Below are 21,323 nucleotides of genomic sequence, written 5' to 3' on the forward strand. Positions count from 1 at the left end.
CTACCAGAGAAGGAAAGGGAGGCTTGCGTTGCACAATACATTAACCGAGACTTTGAAGTACTATCAGCGGGACTATACATTTCTCTCTTCTTTTTCATGTGAGAACATTTTCTTTAACAACATAATTTACATTTTTGGAAGATATCCAACTTCTCATCGCTAATGATACACGGTAAAACTCAATGTATTGAAAGAAAAAGAATGACGTAATCACTGAAAAAAAAAAAAGACAAAAAAGGAAGTGGCAGTCCCAACTAATTGTATCAAGTTCTGAACAGTGATTGAATTGAGGGCCGACCTTCTTGCTTCTCCACAAGCACACATCTAGAAGGAGGACCGAATATGCTCAAAACCACCTGCAAGGTAAATGGTATAAGAACGGCCGTCATTTCGCAGAAGCGTAGGGACTATACTCGCCATTGGGAGACATTTTAAGCTCAGATCAATAGTGTGCAAGAGAAACAGAGAATTTCTTACTGTTTGCTGCAAAACTACTTAGAAATTTCTAAATGAGGGCATAAATTGCTCTATTTCCTTAGCAAGCCATACGTATAAGCCCCAGCAACCATGAAAAAGGTTGTCGATAAGAAATGCATGAAGCATATAAACCGATGAAAAAAAACTCACAGGTAGGAATACAAGTCCATGCAGGAAACCCAGGAGGACCAGTGCAAGGTACATCTGGAAGTAGTATACCTGTAAATATGGTAGCTAAGATGAGAAAATACTTGAAAATCTTGACCAAACAGTCATATTGGAAAACACAACGACATCTACTGACCACGAAAACTTCAGTCCTTGAGAAGCAGAGTACAAGGACCCCAACCAGTTTTGTTAGCGTGATTCCACTGCAAATAAACGTTTCACAACATAAGGTGTAATGCTTCACTTTAATGCAAACCATGCCAATGAAGGACTGCATATTATTCTCCGGTTCACGATATAAATCGGAAGAATTGCCCCAAACCAGGATCAAACACAGTGCCAAACTATAGAAAGGATGTCCTATTTAACAATCTAAAGAGGCATCACATATCCAAGAAGTTGCAACTTAATCATTTCTTCCTCCTTATGCATCTTTTTTTTCCCTCCTCCTGCCATAGGAAATTGTCAACAATTTTTGAGGGGTTTCCACTGTCACAGGGTGTAATACAGTTCTACCCTCTCCAGCCTTCTGCACATGGATAAATTCATCTACATTCCAGTATAAGGCTCCGAGCAAGTGTATGAACATTCAGAACCAGTACATCAATGGTCTTTTCTTTTTGCAGTCAGGTTCAGGATTCAGCAAAAGCAGCTTATTGGGAGGGGGGATTGGTTTAAATTTAGGTGGATCAATTTGGAGAGAAAAGAAAGAGAACCTAAAAACAGAAGCTCCCATTGTAATTAGAGCCTCCTTCATGCGTTGGTCTTTATCCCCACTGCTCACCTGCAACACAAGGGCTCAGTCTGTAATCAAATTGTTCAGAGAAATTTAACTTTGCCTAGCAGAGGCAGTGCAAATCCTTCTCTAAGACACAGAAGTAAACGTCAGTAATTGATTAGTGATGTACAGATGGAGAAGGGAAGATGCTAACCGAGAAAGCATGAGTAATATGCACGCAGAACTCGACAGCAATGCCAACTGACATTATCAAATTAACAACAGAGACAGCATTCAACTGGATTTTCAGAATTGCCATCACCCCCTGCAGATTTCCATCTCATAAGTGCTTCTTGTAACAAAAACACGATAAACACAACCACTATGCTTAATTGGTTATCACTGTCTGGCACAGATAAAGAAATTTATATTGAAGAGAGAGAGAGAGTACCAAAAGATCAATTACAATCATTGCTAGCACCAGTAGGATGATCGCTGAACTCCATAAACTGCACATAGAGTCAGATTTAGCAGTTTGTTTTGAAGAATCACAAGTCTACAACTATGGTTTGGTCATGACCCTCCTTTTAACCTAGTGGACAAAGGAAACCATTTAACAAAGAGCTGATAATGTACCTGCAAGTTATAACTAAAGAGACTACGAATACTGCACCTGTTAAAAGAATTGCAGATTTGATCAGTATTAGGTTCAAAGCAGAGATAATTAGAGGTAATATAACTATGTCTAAAACAGCACAAGGGGGAAGTCTCAAGAGTGTTGATTTTGACTCGGTCTAATTCCATTTTCAAAAATGCATAATGCTGAATATTTGGTTATCACCATCTTGACCCATTCCAGATTGGTGCAAGAATCAGATATATCTAGAGGCACCAACATTTAAACCCAAATTAAACAAGCATCAAGTAAGGGTAAGTGTGAAAACTGATCATATAAAATGCTTCAATAACAAATAAAAGGACTTTGTCGTTAAGACCATACAAGGTTACACATGAAAGAAGGCATGCCTATAGAAGCTTTGATTGTAGAGTTCATTGAATATACTGACCAATAGCAATAGTGAGGTTAACCAGTGCCGTCTTCCAAATGTCAAGGTACTGCTCGAAAAACATATAGAAGACTGAATATGGGAAAATCTCGATCTGCACAGTGAAAGAATTTTAGTCATAACAGATCAAATTAGAGCTGCTAGTATGCAACTCTTGTTCAATTCTTCTAGTCTATGATAAATAACTATGGCTGCATTTGGTAAATCATATATAGCCTCAACAAAAATGCTAATTGTGAAGTTAGCATCAAACAAAGTAAAGGAAAAAACTTTTTGTTGCTGTGCATGCTATTACCTTTAAAGAGTCAGAAACTCTTGAACTGAAATCCCTTGCAGCTCTCAGTGAATTGACATAGTCAACCTGCAATAGATAATAATTCAAATTCAGATTCCATTATAAATGCAAAGACAACTGGAAAGATCCTGCACTAGAAACTGTTGTGGCAAATTAAAACCTGCTTATTGAGGGGGGTGTGGTATGTGCGGAATGAAGATGCTTGGATAACTCCATTCTCGTATCCTAAAAGAGACATGTTAATAGACAGTTATTTTCACTAAATACCTATTGATGGTTTCACTCTGCAGCCATGCTTAATTGTTTATCTTGAAGGCCATGTCTAGCTTTACAGAGTACAGACCTGATAAATCCACACTGGTAGTGTAGGCTCCATGTCCTCCTTTAGAACAATCAGCTGAAGGTAATGCACTAAGGAACCAAGGAAGCTTCTCTTTAAATTGTGACGTTGATGGCCGGTCATTCTGAAGATCTGAGTGACGGAAGCACTGAAAGCATCAAAAGATAGCTATCAGTTACACATCAAACACGCAAATGCCCTTCATTTATTTTGAGTATGATATGCCAATTGCCTATCACGTTATGGCGTCATTAAAAATGTCAAAACAAATTACAAGATCTGGCCTACATTACCGTTGTACAGTCTTTGCATAATCCAACTGCAGCACAGGAAGCCTGACCAGAGGGACAGCAAGGTGGCTGGAGAAGGAAAAAAAAAAAAGTACTTCGTGTAAATAGAGCTATATCTAGCAATCTACAGTACTTTAATGCTACAAAAGTGCAGATGAATATAAGACAAATCATCTTTTCAACCAACACAAAATACCACCAAGTCTAAATCAAAACTTAGATCAGACCGTTTATTCAACTCTCGGTATAACGAAACTCCACATCGCATTTCCAAAGGACTTCAGTTACATAGATGATCATTCATAGTAGCTGACTATGGTCCCATAAACAGAAGAACATAGGCTTCCTATAAATTGCCCAACTCATGGAAATCAAAACCCTACATTATATAGTAAACTACTTATAAGACACCTTTACACATTAAATATCCATTGCGAGCTAGTCAAATGATGTGCTTGTTATAGTCAAAAACCTGATCATCTGGGGGACAATAGCTTCCATTTGTAAACTTCCGACAGCAACCAAAAGCTTCTGGTGATATCCAAACAAGAAAATCATCAAGCCATGAAGCAGCTGGCTTTGCAATGTAGCTTGATTCTGGTACTAAGGATGCCCTAGCAATCTACAGCAGAAAACCACAGAATTAAATTTTGAAACCGAAGAAAATGCCATAAATCTGGAGTGTCCAAAAGACTTATGGAAGATTTGAGCTTGCTGCAGAGAAAATTTTGTCTGCCAATTACACAGTTTGCAAAATATCTCTTATGTGTCCTGAAAATCTGAATTCCATGCAGCACACAGTTTTTCCCTTGAACATCTCTTATCCCAATAATCGCAACCCTTTTCCATGACTTTTTGACAAAATTATGATGGCAACGGTGAAATCAAACTAAAGAAAGATTTGAATTGTCGTAATCAATGCAATTAGCAGTCTAATGAAATGTTTTGAACTTCAGGGATAAAATTTCCTCCGCGCATGCCTATGAGCATATGCAAGGTCGTATATGGAAGTCCATGCATGCACCTTTTAGCATATCATGTCTATAAATTAAATAATAACAAGAAAAATTCCCAATAAACTTTCTTTCTTCAAACAGGAACATTATATTATATACAGTACACTACATCATACGGTGACAAGATGTAAGGGTTTTTATTAAGTTTTTATTAAGTTAGGCAAAGACAGATATCTGGAGTCGTAAGTTCAGGAAGAATAGAAGTTCAAATGACACCTTAGTGAAAATTAAAGAGTCAAAACTTCCTAAAAAGTGAACGCTTCGATATCTTGGCTCAGTTTTAGGACGAGATGGAGAAATCAATAAAGATCTCACCCATTGAAGTACAACAAGCAGACTGATAAAGTGAGAAGTGCATCTCATGTCTGTGCAATAGTCAAAGGCACTTAAGCTTAAGGGAAAATTCTATAGCATGGCAATAAGACCATGCCTTGTGGTGAAGAATGTTGGGAGCTAAACACCACCGTGTGTACAAAATGGGCGTTGCGTAGATAATGTTTCATAGGATATGCAGACACAGTAGAAAAATAGGTACTGGAAATGAATCTATCCATGAAAAAGTAGATGCATCTCCCAATCATGGGCAAGATGAGGAAGACCTAAAAGGACATGGAAGGAATTGATAAAGAAAAGATATATGGAGCACTTGGAGCTTACAGGAGACTTGAATCACATGCTATGGGATAAAAATCATTTCTCTAGCCAAACCCACTTGAAGGATAAACCTTAATTTTTCTTGTTGTATGTGACACAAAATGACAGTTGAAAGGACATGGGCACCAAAGACAATATGAGATTATACAGCCACCTGATCTCCAATGGTGGGAAGAAAACCAACAAAGGATTGAGTGACAAGAAGAACAGGAAAACCCAAAATGAGAATAAGAAAAGGAAGACAAGAAACTCCCTTGTGAAAGTACATGAAGCTCTTGCAGCCATAAGATAATTTGGAATTGATTTTGTGCATTAGGAAAGAGACCAGCATGGACTAAGGATGAAGGGAGCACCATAATATGTAAAGCAAAGGATAGTCAGCACCTAACAAAGTATCTTATAAGCGGAAGAAAAAACCTTTACCTGATTTAAAAGAGAGTTAGAATCACATTGGCTGATGGAGCACAACTGATTTGTTTGTCTTGACTCTGAGCTGAGAAGTTGAGCAAAATAAAAAAAGGATTGATCTCCAACAAGAAACATCCAAAATTTGTTAAAAGTATGTTAACATGCAAAATGCGCATTCAAGAACAGCCTTAACATAAGTATTGGTGCACACATAAAGTAAATGATGATAATCTAGTCCAGAAAAGCTGAGAACTAAGGTTTGTATTAAGTATGATATCCATCAATTTTAGGGATGCAACATCAATTGACCCACATACTAAGAATTGCAAAGGTAGTTATTCGTAATGTCTCGTGCACAAATTGTCAGTGCTTTGTCAAGATACCTGTAATTGTAGTTCTTTACAACAAAATATAGAGGTGCACCAATCCTTAAATACTCCGAGACATTATTGAAGTATCCCTGTGGGGCATAAAAAAAGATTGAGGTACCAGACACCACATTATTATAAGTTCTCTGCATAAATGTTTTTTGACAAGTCAAACCTGAAGGTATGAATCTCGGGGAAGAACAATCTTCTGTTCCAAACCAGGTTCAATCCTGGTACACAAAGCCTGTGGAGGAGGAAAAAAGTTAGATGCTATACAGGTAAGACAACATTGCATATGCAAAGGCAAAAATCCAGAAGTACAAAAAAGAGTTGCATGATAGAACAGAACTACTCACAATACTAGCTACTGCAAAAGCAACGAAAACTGAGACAACCAGAAATTTAACTCCCCAAAGACTGAGAATAGGTGCATGGACCTCCTGCAGAATAATTTAATAGTTATCAGAGAAACATGGCATAGCAGGTATGAAGAGAAATTTCTGAAGCATGACTAGCTTTATCCAATGCCTATGGAGCTCCGTAAATTGCTCATTCAAATAAGTAAACACCAAATACAAACATTGCCGAGGCCAAATCCTGTTAACAAGTAAATCATTGTATCCACATTTTGCATTAAAGAAAAACCATTTCCTCCCCATGAAGAGATTGAGAAAGACATCGACACTGCATATAGAACAATTAAGAGTATCATATGCAACATCGAATTGAACAAAGGACTTGCAAGGGAGCACAACCATTAACAAGTGTAAACTAATCCATTTAATGTCTTGAGAAAATTCCAATCAATTAAGAAAAAACACAGAATTATCTTGAAGGATCTAGATAGGTGAAATCTGACAGTAACTTGTCAGTAGAGTAGCACAGTTTGCTGGGAGGATTGTCCTCTCTGCTCAAAACTCTGCCTCGAGGGTCTCGAGGGTCTCGAGGGCCTCGAGGGCCCCAAGTATTATCACTCTAAGACATTCCAGATTCATAAACATGAGAGAGAGGACCTTCTGTGAACTACATATGTTTGTGCAAAAAGAAGCAAAGAGCTTTGGCAAGTTATGCTTGACATATCTTGCCTAAAAGATTTATGTTTGACATGAAGGTACACTAGTGAAAAATCTATCTCAGTTTAGCTTATGAAAGACTGCTGAGGTAAACATGAAACTATTCAGATATCTAGTGTAGGCAATGTATGAGCTCATCAATCATCATAGAAAAGTTCTCGCACTATATTCGTCTTCATGCAAGATGCAATAGGGACTTCTAGTAAATACTCGTCATAGCTATAGTAATAATGGCCAGGCAAGTCATAACTGACATTTACATATTTGAAAATATGCCTAGCTAATAATTGGAAAAATTTTAACTTCCTCCCCATACTGAAGACATGTTCAGATTTCAGAGAGATGTAGTCTGTGGTTGTGTTCACGTTGCTGACCACATATACCATTGCCGTTGAGAGAACCAGAAATTCGTTTTAATAAATAATGCACCCTTGAGGAGAGGACCACTAAACATAGACAACATGTACTATGGGACAAAATAAGTTGATCTACTAAGCGAATAAATAATTTAAAAGCTTTTCTAAGACGAGAATAAGCAGACAAGGATGAATATGGACCCACTAAACGTAGACTATATGTACTAAGGGACAAAAAATAGTTGATCTACTAAGTGAAGAAATAATTTAAGAGCTGTTCTAAGACAAGAATCAGCAGACAAGGATGAATATTGTGTAATAGTAAGCATCTCATGGCTGATGAAAATTAAGTTACAGTACACATTTCAGAGCAGTCCCCTTAATGGTAATAGGATTACCCCTCCGACTCACAATGTCATATTGGTGAAACTTAAAAAAGTCAATGTTTACTCCAAAAGTTATTTACCCCCTAATTAACTGTCAGGAGAAGTAAATAAAAAATTCACACAGTTACAATAATAACTTCTGCAGCATTCTAGAAAAATAGATACCATGATTAAACAGATATTTACCTTCATGTATCTAGCCAGCAATCCAATCTTTTTTCTCCCAATTCCTACACTTCCACAATATTGATTCAATCAAACTTTAAGCCATAATTTCAGAGCAAAAATAAAATAAATAAATAAAAAGAAACATAACTAGTGCTTATGAAGGTAAGTGAAAACTCATAGGTGCGTTTCAACTTTAGCACCCAAATATCCAATAAGAATAAATGGAACAGACGATACCTTTATCAGAGTCAGCATATGATGAAGAAACCTTTATACATGGAAAACAATCAACCCTCTTGTCCTCGGCTCTCAAAAAATCAAAAACTATCAATGCAACAAAGGCAGTAACTTGCAAGAGAAAGTCCAAGAGAACCGCCAATGCTGCAAAAAGAACATATTTTGGACATTGAACTGCTTTAGGTCTACACAAGTGGAGAAAAGCTAATCTACTATAGTATTTGGAGAAAAGTCACTCTTGTCTAGTGCAACTCAATATAGGATATAGATTGAAGAGAACCTGCAAACATGGAAAACACACGGCATGCTGGCATTGGGATAAAGCTTCCAACAGCAAATGCTAGCACCTCAGACAGACTAGCCAGCGTTATTGAAGGGCCAACTTCAACAAGTGCATTGCTGATTCGTCCTTCTAATGGCAATTCCAGTGGCTGCCGCTTCACAGCATGAACCAAAATGCACATATTATCCACCCCCACCTGAAATAGAATAAGGATGAGCTTCAGCAATGCCAAGTCACTGGTCCCATCAGTGATAACTATGTTGAGTTATAATGAGGGGGAAAAGAAAAGAAAGTGGTCTTTTTCTTAAATTCCTTTCAAATATATGTTGCATTCCCTCAATTTTCATAATACTTTCTTTTATTTCAGTTAGTTAAGTAGAACCAAGGGGGTGTTTGTTTTGGGCAAAATCAATGATATGGAAAATGTTTCTTAAAAATGATCACTGTATTGCTTTAAAAATTAATAAACAAAAATTATTATCATCGTCATTGAAAATGATTAGGCAGAGATAGTTGTTGATAATGGAAGAATTTTTCATTGAATACTTTTTCTGAGCGGTACAAACAATCATTTTCAGGAAATCTTTTCTAATCATTGATCTTCCGTGAAACAAACACACCCCAAATGTCAAGAATTGCAAAGTCTTATTGAGATAATAGTGTTTCCCTTCTTATGACCTACAGAGTCAATAGTAGGTAAGAAATGAATCCGTACATGATAGATGGATGAATAGGATCTTATCCAATAGGCAAGTTGTATGTCAACTTATTAGGGAAAAATTACTGTATCATACCAGAAAAATAAAATCAACAATCTGCAAATAGCCTATATAACAAAAGAGCTCGCTATATGGTTATGTAAGTAAAAAATGTCATGGAACTTGAAGAAATTGCCCCTACGAAAATTTGATCGATAGAAAGTCTAAATCAAAAGCTTAAGTCATACGAAGGAAGACTATGTGCATATAAGGCTCATTGAAACTTGTATTCAGACGATGTGAGATAACACTTTAACATCCCATCTCATGTGCAAACCAAACTGAAATCATATGAAAAACATGTGTTGAAGAACAGGGAACCACAAGCAGAGTAAACTTAAAATGGATTATGAAAGATGCGAAAATATGCTTTGATAACATGATAAGAAGTCTGAACCAAATGCTAATACCATTAGGTGGAGGATGACTACATTCATATCCATTGAAACCTTATATTTAAATGATGTGGGATGACACACCTCTTGGCGGTTGTAGTGATCAAAAAAAAAAAATTAACAGTCCAGAAACCTTTGAACTGTTAGGCATTTTGAGAATGTTAAATCTTTTCTTGGTATTTTTTGTTTGGTCAAAATTTCTTGGGGTTTGTTAAAGCAGGACATATCTGGGCGTAGAAATTTTCAGTGAAGGAAACGGAGGAAACAAAATTCAGCTTCCAAACCATGCGTTATGGAGCTGGGCAGCCTTATGCAGACTCAAAACAAGCATGTCAATGACAGAAGTTTCAGAAGCCAGTGAAGAGGTGCCAGGATGCTCTACTACAATGTTCAGCAATATAAACAAATATTGGAAATTCAGAAAGATGAAGCGATCACATTGTCTAGATATGCATGCATGCAAAGAGGTCCTTGTACTGACACATTTTGATGCTAAAAATGCCTGCCTTAATGCAGTAGCTAATGTTAGCAAATATCAGCCTTAACGAGTACAATTGTACTTAAAATGCCGAGTCAGTGCACTTGTTCTTTCTTCACTCATAGATTCACCTTAATGCTTAAGTTAAAAATACATTTTTCATTCCAAATGTTGAGTTCAATTCAGAAGCGTCATGAAATTAAAAAGGATATGAAGAATGGGACTTACAGCTAGAACCAAGAAAGGAATGACTTCCATGATGATCAATGTTGATTTCACCCCTAATATACTAAAAAATCCCACTGATCCAAGAACAGAGAGCATCACAAGAACCACCCCAGAAAGACCAAGTAATACCTGATCCAACAAATAATATGAAAAATTACAAGTTATTAGGTGTAACTCAGTATCATCAAAACTAAAATTAGATGCTGCTAATGTCGCAGTTTATAACAATAATCAGTACAACAAACAAGATATACCTTCGATGAGATGTAGAAAGAGGACAATCGAGGTGTATCTCCGAGAGTCAGAGATATGTATGCAAACATAACAAGATAGCTTATCTGACACAAAAGGGGCACAAAAAAAATTAGTGAAGCATAAATTCAAAAGCTTGATTCAAGAATGAACTATTCAAAGGCAGTGACAAAATTAAGTGAAAATAGGCCGCCTGATCCACATAGTAAAAAAGAAAAGGATTAATTATCGTGTTCAGTTTTGTTTCCATTAGGAGAAAAGACTTTACCAGTATAGTTATGGCATCTGCTGTACTTTCTCTTTTTAATTCTTCTTCTATGGAGCTTTCAGATGAAAAAGAGAGGGTCAGATTTTTGGACTGCACCATCTGCAACAACTCATCCTGCCAAGCAACAGAAAAGAAGAGGCAAAATATGAAGACGGTTCTAAAATCCTAAGTGGCAGTCAAAATGAAAATGATATAAATTTATTAGTTATCCAACTGGGTAAAAAGGATGGCCTTTTCATAGCGAATTTCTCCAGATGCATAATAAAGGGAAAGTTTTGTTACTAGAACTGTCAGAGCTCTGATGACTTTACCATAACCCACATTCCACATACTAGTTGAGTGCTTACAGATGTTAAGATGCTTAGAAACTTTTGAGCGAATTTCTGTGCTGTTCTATTTGATACACCAAGAGTACCAGAGTGATAGAAAATTTCAGCAAAAACTAGTGAACCTTGTTACTCCACTGAGGTTCAGTACTAATATAAGCCATGCGCACATTTTCTAAGAGAAATAACAAATAGCTCATATCAAGATTCACCATCATAACATATCTTCTGACATGATAGTATTAATCAGAGCTTGCAATGTCGAAAACGCATGTCCAAGACAAAATAGGGAATAAGTTTCCTTTCAGTTTTCATAAGGTGCAAGAGTACCTGTGCAAGCTGGATGAAGGCCTTCTCCCAAGCTACTGCTTTTCCAGTTTCATTACCTTCTTTATCAAGTGCATTGTTCACTGGATAAGTTACTATAAATGCAGAGGCCTGTTGCAAAGAAATTGTTAAAGTGTTACATTTATTTCCATTTTTTCCTTCATTTTCCTTGACCAATGACTAAGGTGCTCAACTCATTTAAAGAATAAAATCTTACCTCTGAATAGTTATTCCCAGAGAAACCACCTAAAGCAGTGCTTGGATCCAGGGGAGCTTTAAAAGCACTCATGCATGCGTCTGCAGATGTAAAATGCTGAAAGACAGCCCATAAATGTCAATGGGTATCCAAATTCTGCATTCAATGATCAATAATACCTATAAAAATATATATGTCATGCTTTAAGTTAAATGGTCTGCATATGCCAGAATACTCAAATGATGTGACTAAGCACTAGAAAACTATGAGCACACTTCAAATCTATGCCTGCTATAAGATCAGAAACGAGTATACAATCCAAGTATAAAGAGCCATTGCAGGAATCAGAACATTTAATTTTAATGCTGAGATGGCGTAATATTTCTCCACAGTTTATACCTATCTCACGAATTCCAATTAATGATTATCCACAATAACCAGCCTGGCTCAGGTTTTTGTTCATGCCATTTGAACCAACTGTTCAGTCAAGTTCCAACGAGTGCAATCATTATTTCATTACTTTTTGTCGACTTCATATGCCTGATCAGTACTGCTTGTACTAACTAGAATTACATCAAAAAGGAAAAGAATAAAAAAAAAGTCCACATCACTTGTCAACATGAATAGTTCATTAAGTTCAGTAAACTTGTGCAGAAAATCCAAAAACTTTCAATATTTGGGAATGATATAATTACCCCCAAATTCCCACAAAGGAAGCAAAGGAAACCTCAAGAATATCTCAGTATAATTCACCAATCCTTATGATTAAGGGTTTAAAAACAATTTCTTTAGCTTCAACAAAAAGGACCTGAAAACAAGTGAAAGTACCTGAAAACAGTAGCTAACATGATCGAACTCCTCCATTATTATCATAATTTGTTGGATCCATCTTGAAATACTGTATGCCAGTAAAAAAATAAATACGAACTTTCATCAATATATCATCAAGACCACAAGACAAGTAAGAAACACTAAAGGGAACAGTTTTAAGCAAGTTGCCACCATCAGTGGGTGTCATGAGTGGTAAGTACTGATGAGAACAACAAATTCCATTAAGTTGACATTAATGGTTAGTATAGTCACTATTTGTCAGTGCTACAACAATGATGACACCCATAACAACTTGTCAATTCAAGTTAAGTATGTCCACCAATTGCAAGGCTGAATTGAAGTTTCAGCTTTAAGGCAAAAGGTGGTCAGAAAAGTAGCACAAGCATTGTGAAAGATGCAATTCAGCAAATTTAACCACCCAAATGGTCGGTCATGTACATTTTCTTTAAAGAAACCTGCAAGATTTTTAAAAAATTGAACTCCCAAATCCTGAGGGAGGACCACATGGTTTTTTGGACAAAATCTTTGAAAGAGTACCAAGCTCATTGAATTTAATGATTTGACCCAGATCCAGGGGTCCTTCAAGCAGCATTGAGCCCATCAAATGTCAACAGTTTCACAATTGGAGTGCATTATGTAATTGATTTAAATTTACATTGCATCAACAACAACAAAATTCAACAAACTAACCTGTTTTTCACATACATACACCTGATTACATCCTCGACATATATACGATACACAGCAATATACAAACATCAGATAGTATGAGAGAACCAATAATTGAGAACACAGAGAATCAATCCATTACCACACAGAGGATACAGCAAGCAATAGCAAGTCAAATATTGTTAGTTCAATAAATGATGCGAAGTTGTTTGCTTCCAGTTTGGAAGCATCAAGGCTTTTAAATCATTTCCTAAAGAAGTCAGTAATCCTTACAGATGTTTTGCTGGATTTAATCCCAATTGGTCAATTATAGTTAATTTACCAAATTATTGGGAAGGACTCTATTCGATATATTTTTTTCTTTTGGTACAGTGTGACAGGAATCAAAATAGGAGAAATTCCCTTGAGTACACCAATAACCAAGTATATCTGAAGGACACTTTTTTTTGGTCAGATACCTGCAGAACACTTTGAGTGGCGCAATCTTGGCCTAGTGGCTTCATGCAGATATCAGTCAAGGATATCATGGATCCAGAATAATTGGCACGAATACCATCAATCTGGATAGGTCAACAATGAAAATGAAAATTCTCAGGGAAAAGCAAATAAAAAACTACAGACAAGATCAACTAACTGGCAAGAGACAAATGCACTCTTGAATGAAATAAATTACCTTCTTTTGTATTTCAAAAAGTAACTTAATGTTATCATCCGTCAGGATACTTGGAGATTTTTCATGCATGCCATCTGGAACAGTTGCTAAGATGAGCTGGGCAAAAAAATACAGGACAATTAGTTCCTTCAGACTCAAACATAGTTAGGCTAAATAAAAGACCAGTTTTACGCCAGGCTAGTCAAATCAAAGAACCAGATGATAAAAATTGCAAACTGAATGTAAATCTCTGAGAATATGACAGTGCAAGCTATTGTTTCATCAGAACTAATATAGAAAGACAGCAGCATAACACTTATTAAAGCTTGTTTTATATCTATGTAATAAGAAAACTACAAGACATCAATTAAAAGAAGCCGTTTTGGCCAATCAGGTGCAGCCGATATAGTCACTTCACAGAAACCGAATAGAAAGCTCGAAGGCAGAACCCTCAGTCTAAATAGTAGTGAACCTGTTCGATCCTGTAAAATGGAGCTAAATGGTTGTCAAAGAACTGTTTCTCTGCTGCAGCTCTGCTTCCAGGCCCTACCCATAGCTGATAGAAGCAAGCATTAGGAAGATAAACGTGAAAATAAGGAGAGTATCATAGCAACCAAAGAAAGCAGCAAAAGTTACAAAAAAAGAACAAACAATTGAAACTCAGAATCTTATTAATAAGAACCAGAAAATTCTTAATACACACCTTCTCGGGCCTCGTCTCCACCTTGAATCGTATTAGACCTAAACAAAGTAGAAGGACTGCAGCCAGTGATGTAAATAATACAAAGATGGGATTTCTAGCAACCCATGTTCCGTATTTCCTGAAATTGAACACTCACTCAGAAATTCAAAGTCATTGAATGCAGAGCCTAAATGCATTAGTGGCATAGAAAAAGACCTGTAAAACTTCGACAAGTATCCTTGCACAAATGAAAGTTGTACCCCATTTCTTATGTGGGGAGCATCCTCAAGCATCTGACAATAAACAATAAAGCATTAATGCCATTCTTAAATTTTCCTAGAATGAAAGACAGGATAGCAATAACAGGATCTTCCAAAAAGCACAGAAGCTGATCCTACAGGACCACATGGATAAAACGATGTCATACAAGCACAACTCAATAAGATTGCAAAGTACATCAAGACATAAAGAAACATTATTGAACAAGAAGTGATGATGTACATCAGAAATCAGGAACTACCATCAAATTTATGCATAAGTACACCGGAAGACTTTAAACATCATAAGGGAACAGCCACACAAACAAACCAACCCACCTTAGTCATCAACCAGCCATCAAACAATTATTTATAGAATAGTAACATCTTTGAAACAAGAGAAGCAACTAAAATGGCTGTAGCATTGGTGAGCTTCCCTAGTGCACATTGAGGCTGAACATTGACCCTGGGTTTCTTAGCCTAATTTAAGTTTCATCATGCAAGGGAGATACTTGAATTTTCACAAACAGATCTAATGTCAACAAGTACAAGCAAGCAGGGTTTTCAGAAGAATTGCAAATTGATAAGCACAATCTCCAAGTCTAAATGAAAACAAATAGGAAGAACCACAACAGAATATTCAAAGACCACCCTATACTTCAAGGTGCTACTCTATTTTCTAGCTTAACAATCTCCATCTTTCACCCTTAACATAAAATAGCTAATTCAGCAGTTGGAGGTCTCATTTTGATTGGATTGTGCATGGTTTCCAATTGCCATTTTCTAGCGATATCAAATGGCTCCGTCTTCCCAATATACCAAGTAATATACAATAACCTGTGCGAATTTCACTCTCATCACAATACCTACAAGAAACTATATCAAACTCGCAACAATTTAGAAAACCAGTCATGAAAAACTCTCATAATGGAAAAACGGCATAATGGACAGGAAGTCAAGGAATTGAATGGCTGATGGATTAGCTCTGCATTGTGGACCCTACTTCCCCTGTTTACTATCCTCACTAGAACATAGAGGTTCAAAGCATTTTACTTGAATCTTATAGGTCATACTCTTCTTAACAAACTACAAGAAAAGCTAAGCATATAATCTGTCGGTCGAACCACCTTCAATGGTTAGATTACAGAAATATCTGAAAATACCAAAGCTGGCCAATTGAAAACATGTTCACTAATCAATAGTCAGTAGTACAAAGGAAAGAGCAAAGCAAGTGGCAAAGCACAGGAGAGAAGGAATTGCCTCAACTGATCATAGAAACTAGTGCTGCTAAACAAAAACTAAATTGTATTATCGCAATGTAATAAATATTCAACATTTAGTGGAACGCAGAGTGACCCACCTCCATGGGAAGGTTCTCATTCTTTTGCCGACCTATATTTTGATACTGGTCATCAGTGACATTTGATGATGCTTTGCTCATAGCTGTTTTCCTTTCTCTTCTTCGATGGAAATATCCCCAACCAAAAAACCCAGAGAATAAAATGATGTACAGTACTGTCAAGGATAGGTCAATACATTTGGCCTGTATTGTTGGATACATGAAAGTAAGTTTCTTGCAATTGAAGTCTTACGCACAAAAGTGATAACATGTGTGTGTCATTCTCTCACCTTAAGAGATCCAATTCTCACTGAACAAGATCCTTCTTTAGTTGAGGGAGGAGGAGCTGAATTTGAGCAGACAGTCGAAGAGGGGCAATCACCGCAAGAACAGCCAAGTGAGATATCACTGCAAGAATAAGTAGATACATTCATAGGCACCATTCCAGAATCTTCTGTCACATTTGGCCTGAACGTAATGGCATAAGGTGAACCAGGAACATTAAGGCCTGCTTGTCTTCCAATAAAAGCAAACCACTCTGCCAAAATTAACTGCATATAAGCACTAGAATTTGAGGAGAAAAAAATAGCATTTGTAAATCCTTCAGATAATTGGCATACTGCAATTTATATACCAAAAGCAGACAAGCATTGCCCTCAACGCCAGTCAAAGTTAAGTCTGATCAGATAAAAAGTAAAGGAGCACGTGATCAGCAGCCAAAAGCAAATTTTCGCATTGCATTAGGATGTAGGCAATCATGTTCAACAGCATATTATCTTCATCAGTATCCTTCTTAAACACCATTTTCATACAATATAGAAGGAACTCCATCCCCTAAAGACACTTTCAACATCAAGATAGGTTCCATATACCAACCCTCTGCCTCCCAGCAAAAGATGAAGTCCTTGCCATGGTAACCCTCCTAAAAATTGCCCCTTGACTAGATTTTGTCAATTAGTTGATGGTACGAAGAGACATTTCTTGCAATAATAATTAGCACACACTAATTTGATGACGTGCTATTCATCTCAATTATCAAACGCATCAAATTAACCCCCGACATTTGACAAAGTCATTAAGAAGCAAAATTAATTAACAATAGCTAACATAGTGAAGTACATGGCACAAGTTCCAGAAGCATCTCTCATGCCTGAAAGAAAAGTACACCAATATAATGTTCTCCTAAAGAGGCAAGCCAATATCCATGAGTGGAAAAGTTTTTTGATGCAGTTGAGGCAGCTTGTTCACTGACAAACTAACTCCTTTTCTGCCTAATCTTTTATCAAGCAAATTTCATGTGCCAACATCTTGCTCTTTTACTCTACTTTGAAACATTTAGCTTTAGGATATATGTAATGAACACAACCGCGCGCGTGCGCACGGGCTTAGGCATGACTTCTTGACATAACGTACCTTTAAAATTCTTAGCGCCAGCACCAATAAACTCTAAAGCTCGAGTGTTCATTGTACCAAATTTCACTTCCTTACAAGAGTCATATAACCCTTCACCAAAAGCGTCAGTTATATAAAGTCAATCCCATCCACGGTCAAATTGTTCTTAACCTGAAAAAAATTGAAAATTAGAACTTGAATGTTGACTCCCTACATATTGCAATTATTTGTATGACACCAACAATCACACTGAGGATTTCTGAGTACCTAGAATTTTTACTTTAAAATAGCGACTTGGAGTTTGACTTTTAAAAAGACAGACCAAAAGTTAAAGAGTAGGAAAAGAAGATGAAACATAAACCACATTTAGTATGGGACCTACTGTCCACCACCCTCTCTGCACTTATACACGTGGAGAAAACCATCAAGCAGTGCATTCATGACGCAGCCACCCTTGACAAGTGTCCACAATCCAAGTGTTGTTGTTGTGGGAATTTGACACAAACCAAAAACCTTCTAAGAAACTTGAAAAACGATATATTCCATGTCTTCCCCATAAATATAACTGAACTTAGAGAAAGACCAGTCCCTCGCCATGGAAAACAAAACCAGGGCAGGGAGTAGACCACGCCTAAGATACAATCAGAAGAGTGAGTAGGATTTCCTCACCTTTGAAATAGAAGTTACATTGATGAAACGGCTTTGATTTGGAGAGCAGGTAAGTTCACAGAAGAGATTCAGAAAGTTCCTCAAGCATGCAGGGCAGCCTACAAGAAAAGGAATCGCCTGCCAAGTAGCATTGAAGAATTAACATATATGCATACTTCCCATCCTTATCCAAAGGATAACAAATATCCAAAATAAAGAAGTTAATATAGTTGAATAATGTCAATTGGAGCAGCAGTAATTTTAGTCTTTTTTCTTTTGCTGGAAACAGACGTTGTGGCCATAATTAATGGTTTTCAAGTATTCAAACAAAGAAGAGATAGAGAATTGAGATACAACTCTCATTTCTCAGACGATAGTCTGAGTTCCTTATGAAGAACAATGGCTCTTACTTGTTGGACTTGTGCCCGCAGTGTGTTAAACTGAGCTTCTGTGCAACAAACGTTCCCAGTAATTGTTGGACAGAGACTTTGTATCTTTGATGAAAGCAGATCATCTGGCTGAAATGAAATGCATTTAAGTCATAGGAGGCATTAAAACCAGTGAAGCTAAGTTACTGCTCCAAACAGATAAGGTGAGATCCTAACTAATGGATGACCTTGCTATTTAATTGAACCAGAACCTAAGATTGCCTGCGTAATCATAATCAACTAACCCAGTACATGAGCAAGATATAAGACCATGAAGTGAATATGAACGGTTAATGCAAACTAAAGTGACAAAAATATCAGCAAGGATTACGAATGAAATCATCAATAAATACAAAATTTTAATTCGTGGAAATGCCGAATTGATTCAGAAATTCAGCTTCAACATTCTTAAATATACCTTCACAGATGGAGAGCCACGAGGGCAGTTGAGAACTTTTCCATCCGATCGAGCTCCACAGATGTCATACATAGCACAATATTCTTCAGAGTGTCGTTCCCTGAACAAGTGCAGGGGTTAACAACAAGTTCCGCTCTGGAGTGAACCAAGGAAAAATGGGCCATCGCAACCACGCAAAATACAGCAGAAAAGAGTGAAGAAACGTTTAGATGGCAGCGCTGTTTTGAGGAGCTGCCCTCCTCTGTGACGCCCGCAATAAGAAGGAATGCCATGTGTTTGAACACCAGGCATCCTCGAAATTACAAGACGAAGAACAATTGCATCATGAGCAGTGGACAACTGATTGACAAAAAATTTCCACACACATCGAGAATTGAAGAGATCGAATTCCAATCATTATTAAATGCCAAAGCAGCTCGCTGATTATTTTTACAAGTCAACCGAGCCGCATCAAAGCCTTTCTCCCAGACAGCAAATGAGCACGAAGTCTCACCCAGATGTCGCATCCGATGTCGCAAGCGACCGCGTCTTGGGCCTATCCGCGCCGATTGCACATACAGCAAATAAAACCTGCACTTGAACAAAACAGAGCGAATTCAGTCAAACTCACACTGACGTGATCTAGTTCTCCTCACTCCCGTAACTCAGAATCGTAAAGGCCACGGCCCACGGAAGTGAGAGCCAACTTGAAATCCAGACGCAATAACGCTCCGAAACCTCCCCAAGCCATGCAACAACGCTCCCCGAAATTCCTAACCTCCCGCAAACAGGTTCTCCAAATCTAACTCGCAGCCACTGAATTCCAAGCCTTCCTCTGAGTTCGACAATAATATGGATCAAAAAAAAAAAAAAAAAAAGGAGAGAAACCAAACGCCGGCGCCTCGCCGCCCGCTCGTCATTTCAGGGCGAAAATCTGGACTCAGTTCGACTACTCCTCGCCTGAGCGAGACCGCGAGACAGCGAGACAGTGAGCTTCGAGCGAACCGGCAGTCCACAATCGGTTTCCGGATTCAGAAAGCGAATCCGCCACGACCGACGAACGCGCATAACATCGCACGACCGTATCGGACGCGTATTCCCTCCTCGAAGAAAAAGCAACCCGAACGAAAGCTCGAGAAGAGAAAAGTACGAAAAAGCAAGGAGGAAGAGGAGGAGCGGAACGAGAGAGAGAGAGAGATTTTCCTGAAACAGCAGAGCGACGAGCGCGAGAAGCCTGGGGGAAGTCGCCATTGCGCTGCGCCGCGAGCTTCGTCTCCGCATCTCGGACGGACGCGAAACCGTACGCACCAGCTCCTTCAGGGAGAGGGAGAGGGAGAAACGAGAGAGAGACTGTGAGTCAAAGCGGGTATTTATAGTTACGGAACCGAGTTGGACTCACTGACAGCGGGCAGGAGCCGGAAGCTCGTCGAGGAGGAGCGAGGCTACCCGATCCAAGGGGCGAAGGAATTTATATATCCGTAACATCATTCGAGTACGCGCCGATTTCGGCGGTTATTTACATGTATGCCCCTTGCTTTCGGTTGCTTTGTCGGGTGCGAATTTTTGGTCCACGTTTCCATTTTTTGTCAACCGGCGGGGCTCGGACTTTTTTTTGAATAATTTACAGGACACTCGCTAAAGAAAAAAAATTTAACGCCACTAAAAATCTCAAATCAATACAGTACTCAGGACATATTTGTACCAAACTAATTTTCGCCACAAATTCCAAATTAGTATCATTTGTCACATCCATCCAAGACTTAATTTCCCAACTACAAAATCTCAAATATTTTCATTATGACATATCCGTTAACTCATTTTGTTGTTAACTGTTCTAGCTTGAATAAGAATTAGAGCACAATCTAAATTTTCATATGATAAGTAATCCGAGATTGATTAGTTACCAATTATGTCATCAATAATTATTACTTAATGTTCTTTATAAATGTGCATATGTGTCTTTGATTTTGTTGTAACACACATGAGTCATAAATCAAAATATACAATTTTCACTTCTTCTTTATTTTTCTGCATTCCCATTTCTATTTACATCTATTCCAAACTAATTTTCCTCTTCCCAGCACACCAGTTTCCCCAATCCAACTCAATCCTCCATTACAATGTGAACATATCTATATAAGTGACTTCTCCACATTGGATCTGTCACTCTCCAAGCCAAATTTGTCTTGTAGTCGTCTGCAACAATTACTAGCATATGCATTTTTTATGACGAAAAAGCAATTTAGGGTAAATATGTCATGGGGTATTGATTTGTGATTTTACGTAAGATGGAAATTAATTTGACACTATTCTGAGATTTAATAATGGAATCAACCCTCTATATACATAAAAGCCATTTTGGATTGAAACTCTTGCGTCAAATTGTTAGTGGACACCACACTGAAGACACCCTAAATAATTTATCACTGTATCTCTCGTGACTGGGTGCGGTTGTCTTGACAAAAACCTCAGTGCCAAATCGCGTTATTTGACTTA

The 21,323-nt window shown here is 37.6% G+C and overlaps 1 protein-coding gene across 1 annotated transcript; it reads right to left on the reverse strand.

Moving 5' to 3' along the window:
- Window positions 1-8: 8 nt before the first annotated feature.
- On the reverse strand, window positions 9-20,257 carry LOC104448933 (NPC intracellular cholesterol transporter 1). The gene is given in 41 exon segments (XM_010062877.3): window positions 9-356; window positions 628-696; window positions 782-848; window positions 1,362-1,429; window positions 1,578-1,688; window positions 1,815-1,872; window positions 2,000-2,036; window positions 2,431-2,524; window positions 2,726-2,791; window positions 2,886-2,950; window positions 3,069-3,213; window positions 3,359-3,424; window positions 3,828-3,977; window positions 5,449-5,518; window positions 5,817-5,893; window positions 5,977-6,045; window positions 6,158-6,241; window positions 7,803-7,846; window positions 8,022-8,165; window positions 8,302-8,500; window positions 10,164-10,292; window positions 10,418-10,501; window positions 10,684-10,797; window positions 11,340-11,447; window positions 11,554-11,649; window positions 12,361-12,384; window positions 12,386-12,430; window positions 13,491-13,592; window positions 13,706-13,801; window positions 14,157-14,240; window positions 14,388-14,505; window positions 14,583-14,659; window positions 15,984-16,166; window positions 16,253-16,500; window positions 17,376-17,489; window positions 17,492-17,525; window positions 18,024-18,140; window positions 18,413-18,520; window positions 18,849-18,948; window positions 19,342-19,418; window positions 20,031-20,257. Coding segments are annotated over 41 exon segments (3,912 nt in total). The 5' UTR covers window positions 20,109-20,257; the 3' UTR covers window positions 9-263.
- Window positions 20,258-21,323: the final 1,066 nt, after the last annotated feature.

This window comes from Eucalyptus grandis, chromosome 6 (genome assembly GCF_016545825.1).
Source record: "Eucalyptus grandis isolate ANBG69807.140 chromosome 6, ASM1654582v1, whole genome shotgun sequence".
Taxonomy (NCBI): domain Eukaryota; kingdom Viridiplantae; phylum Streptophyta; class Magnoliopsida; order Myrtales; family Myrtaceae; genus Eucalyptus; species Eucalyptus grandis.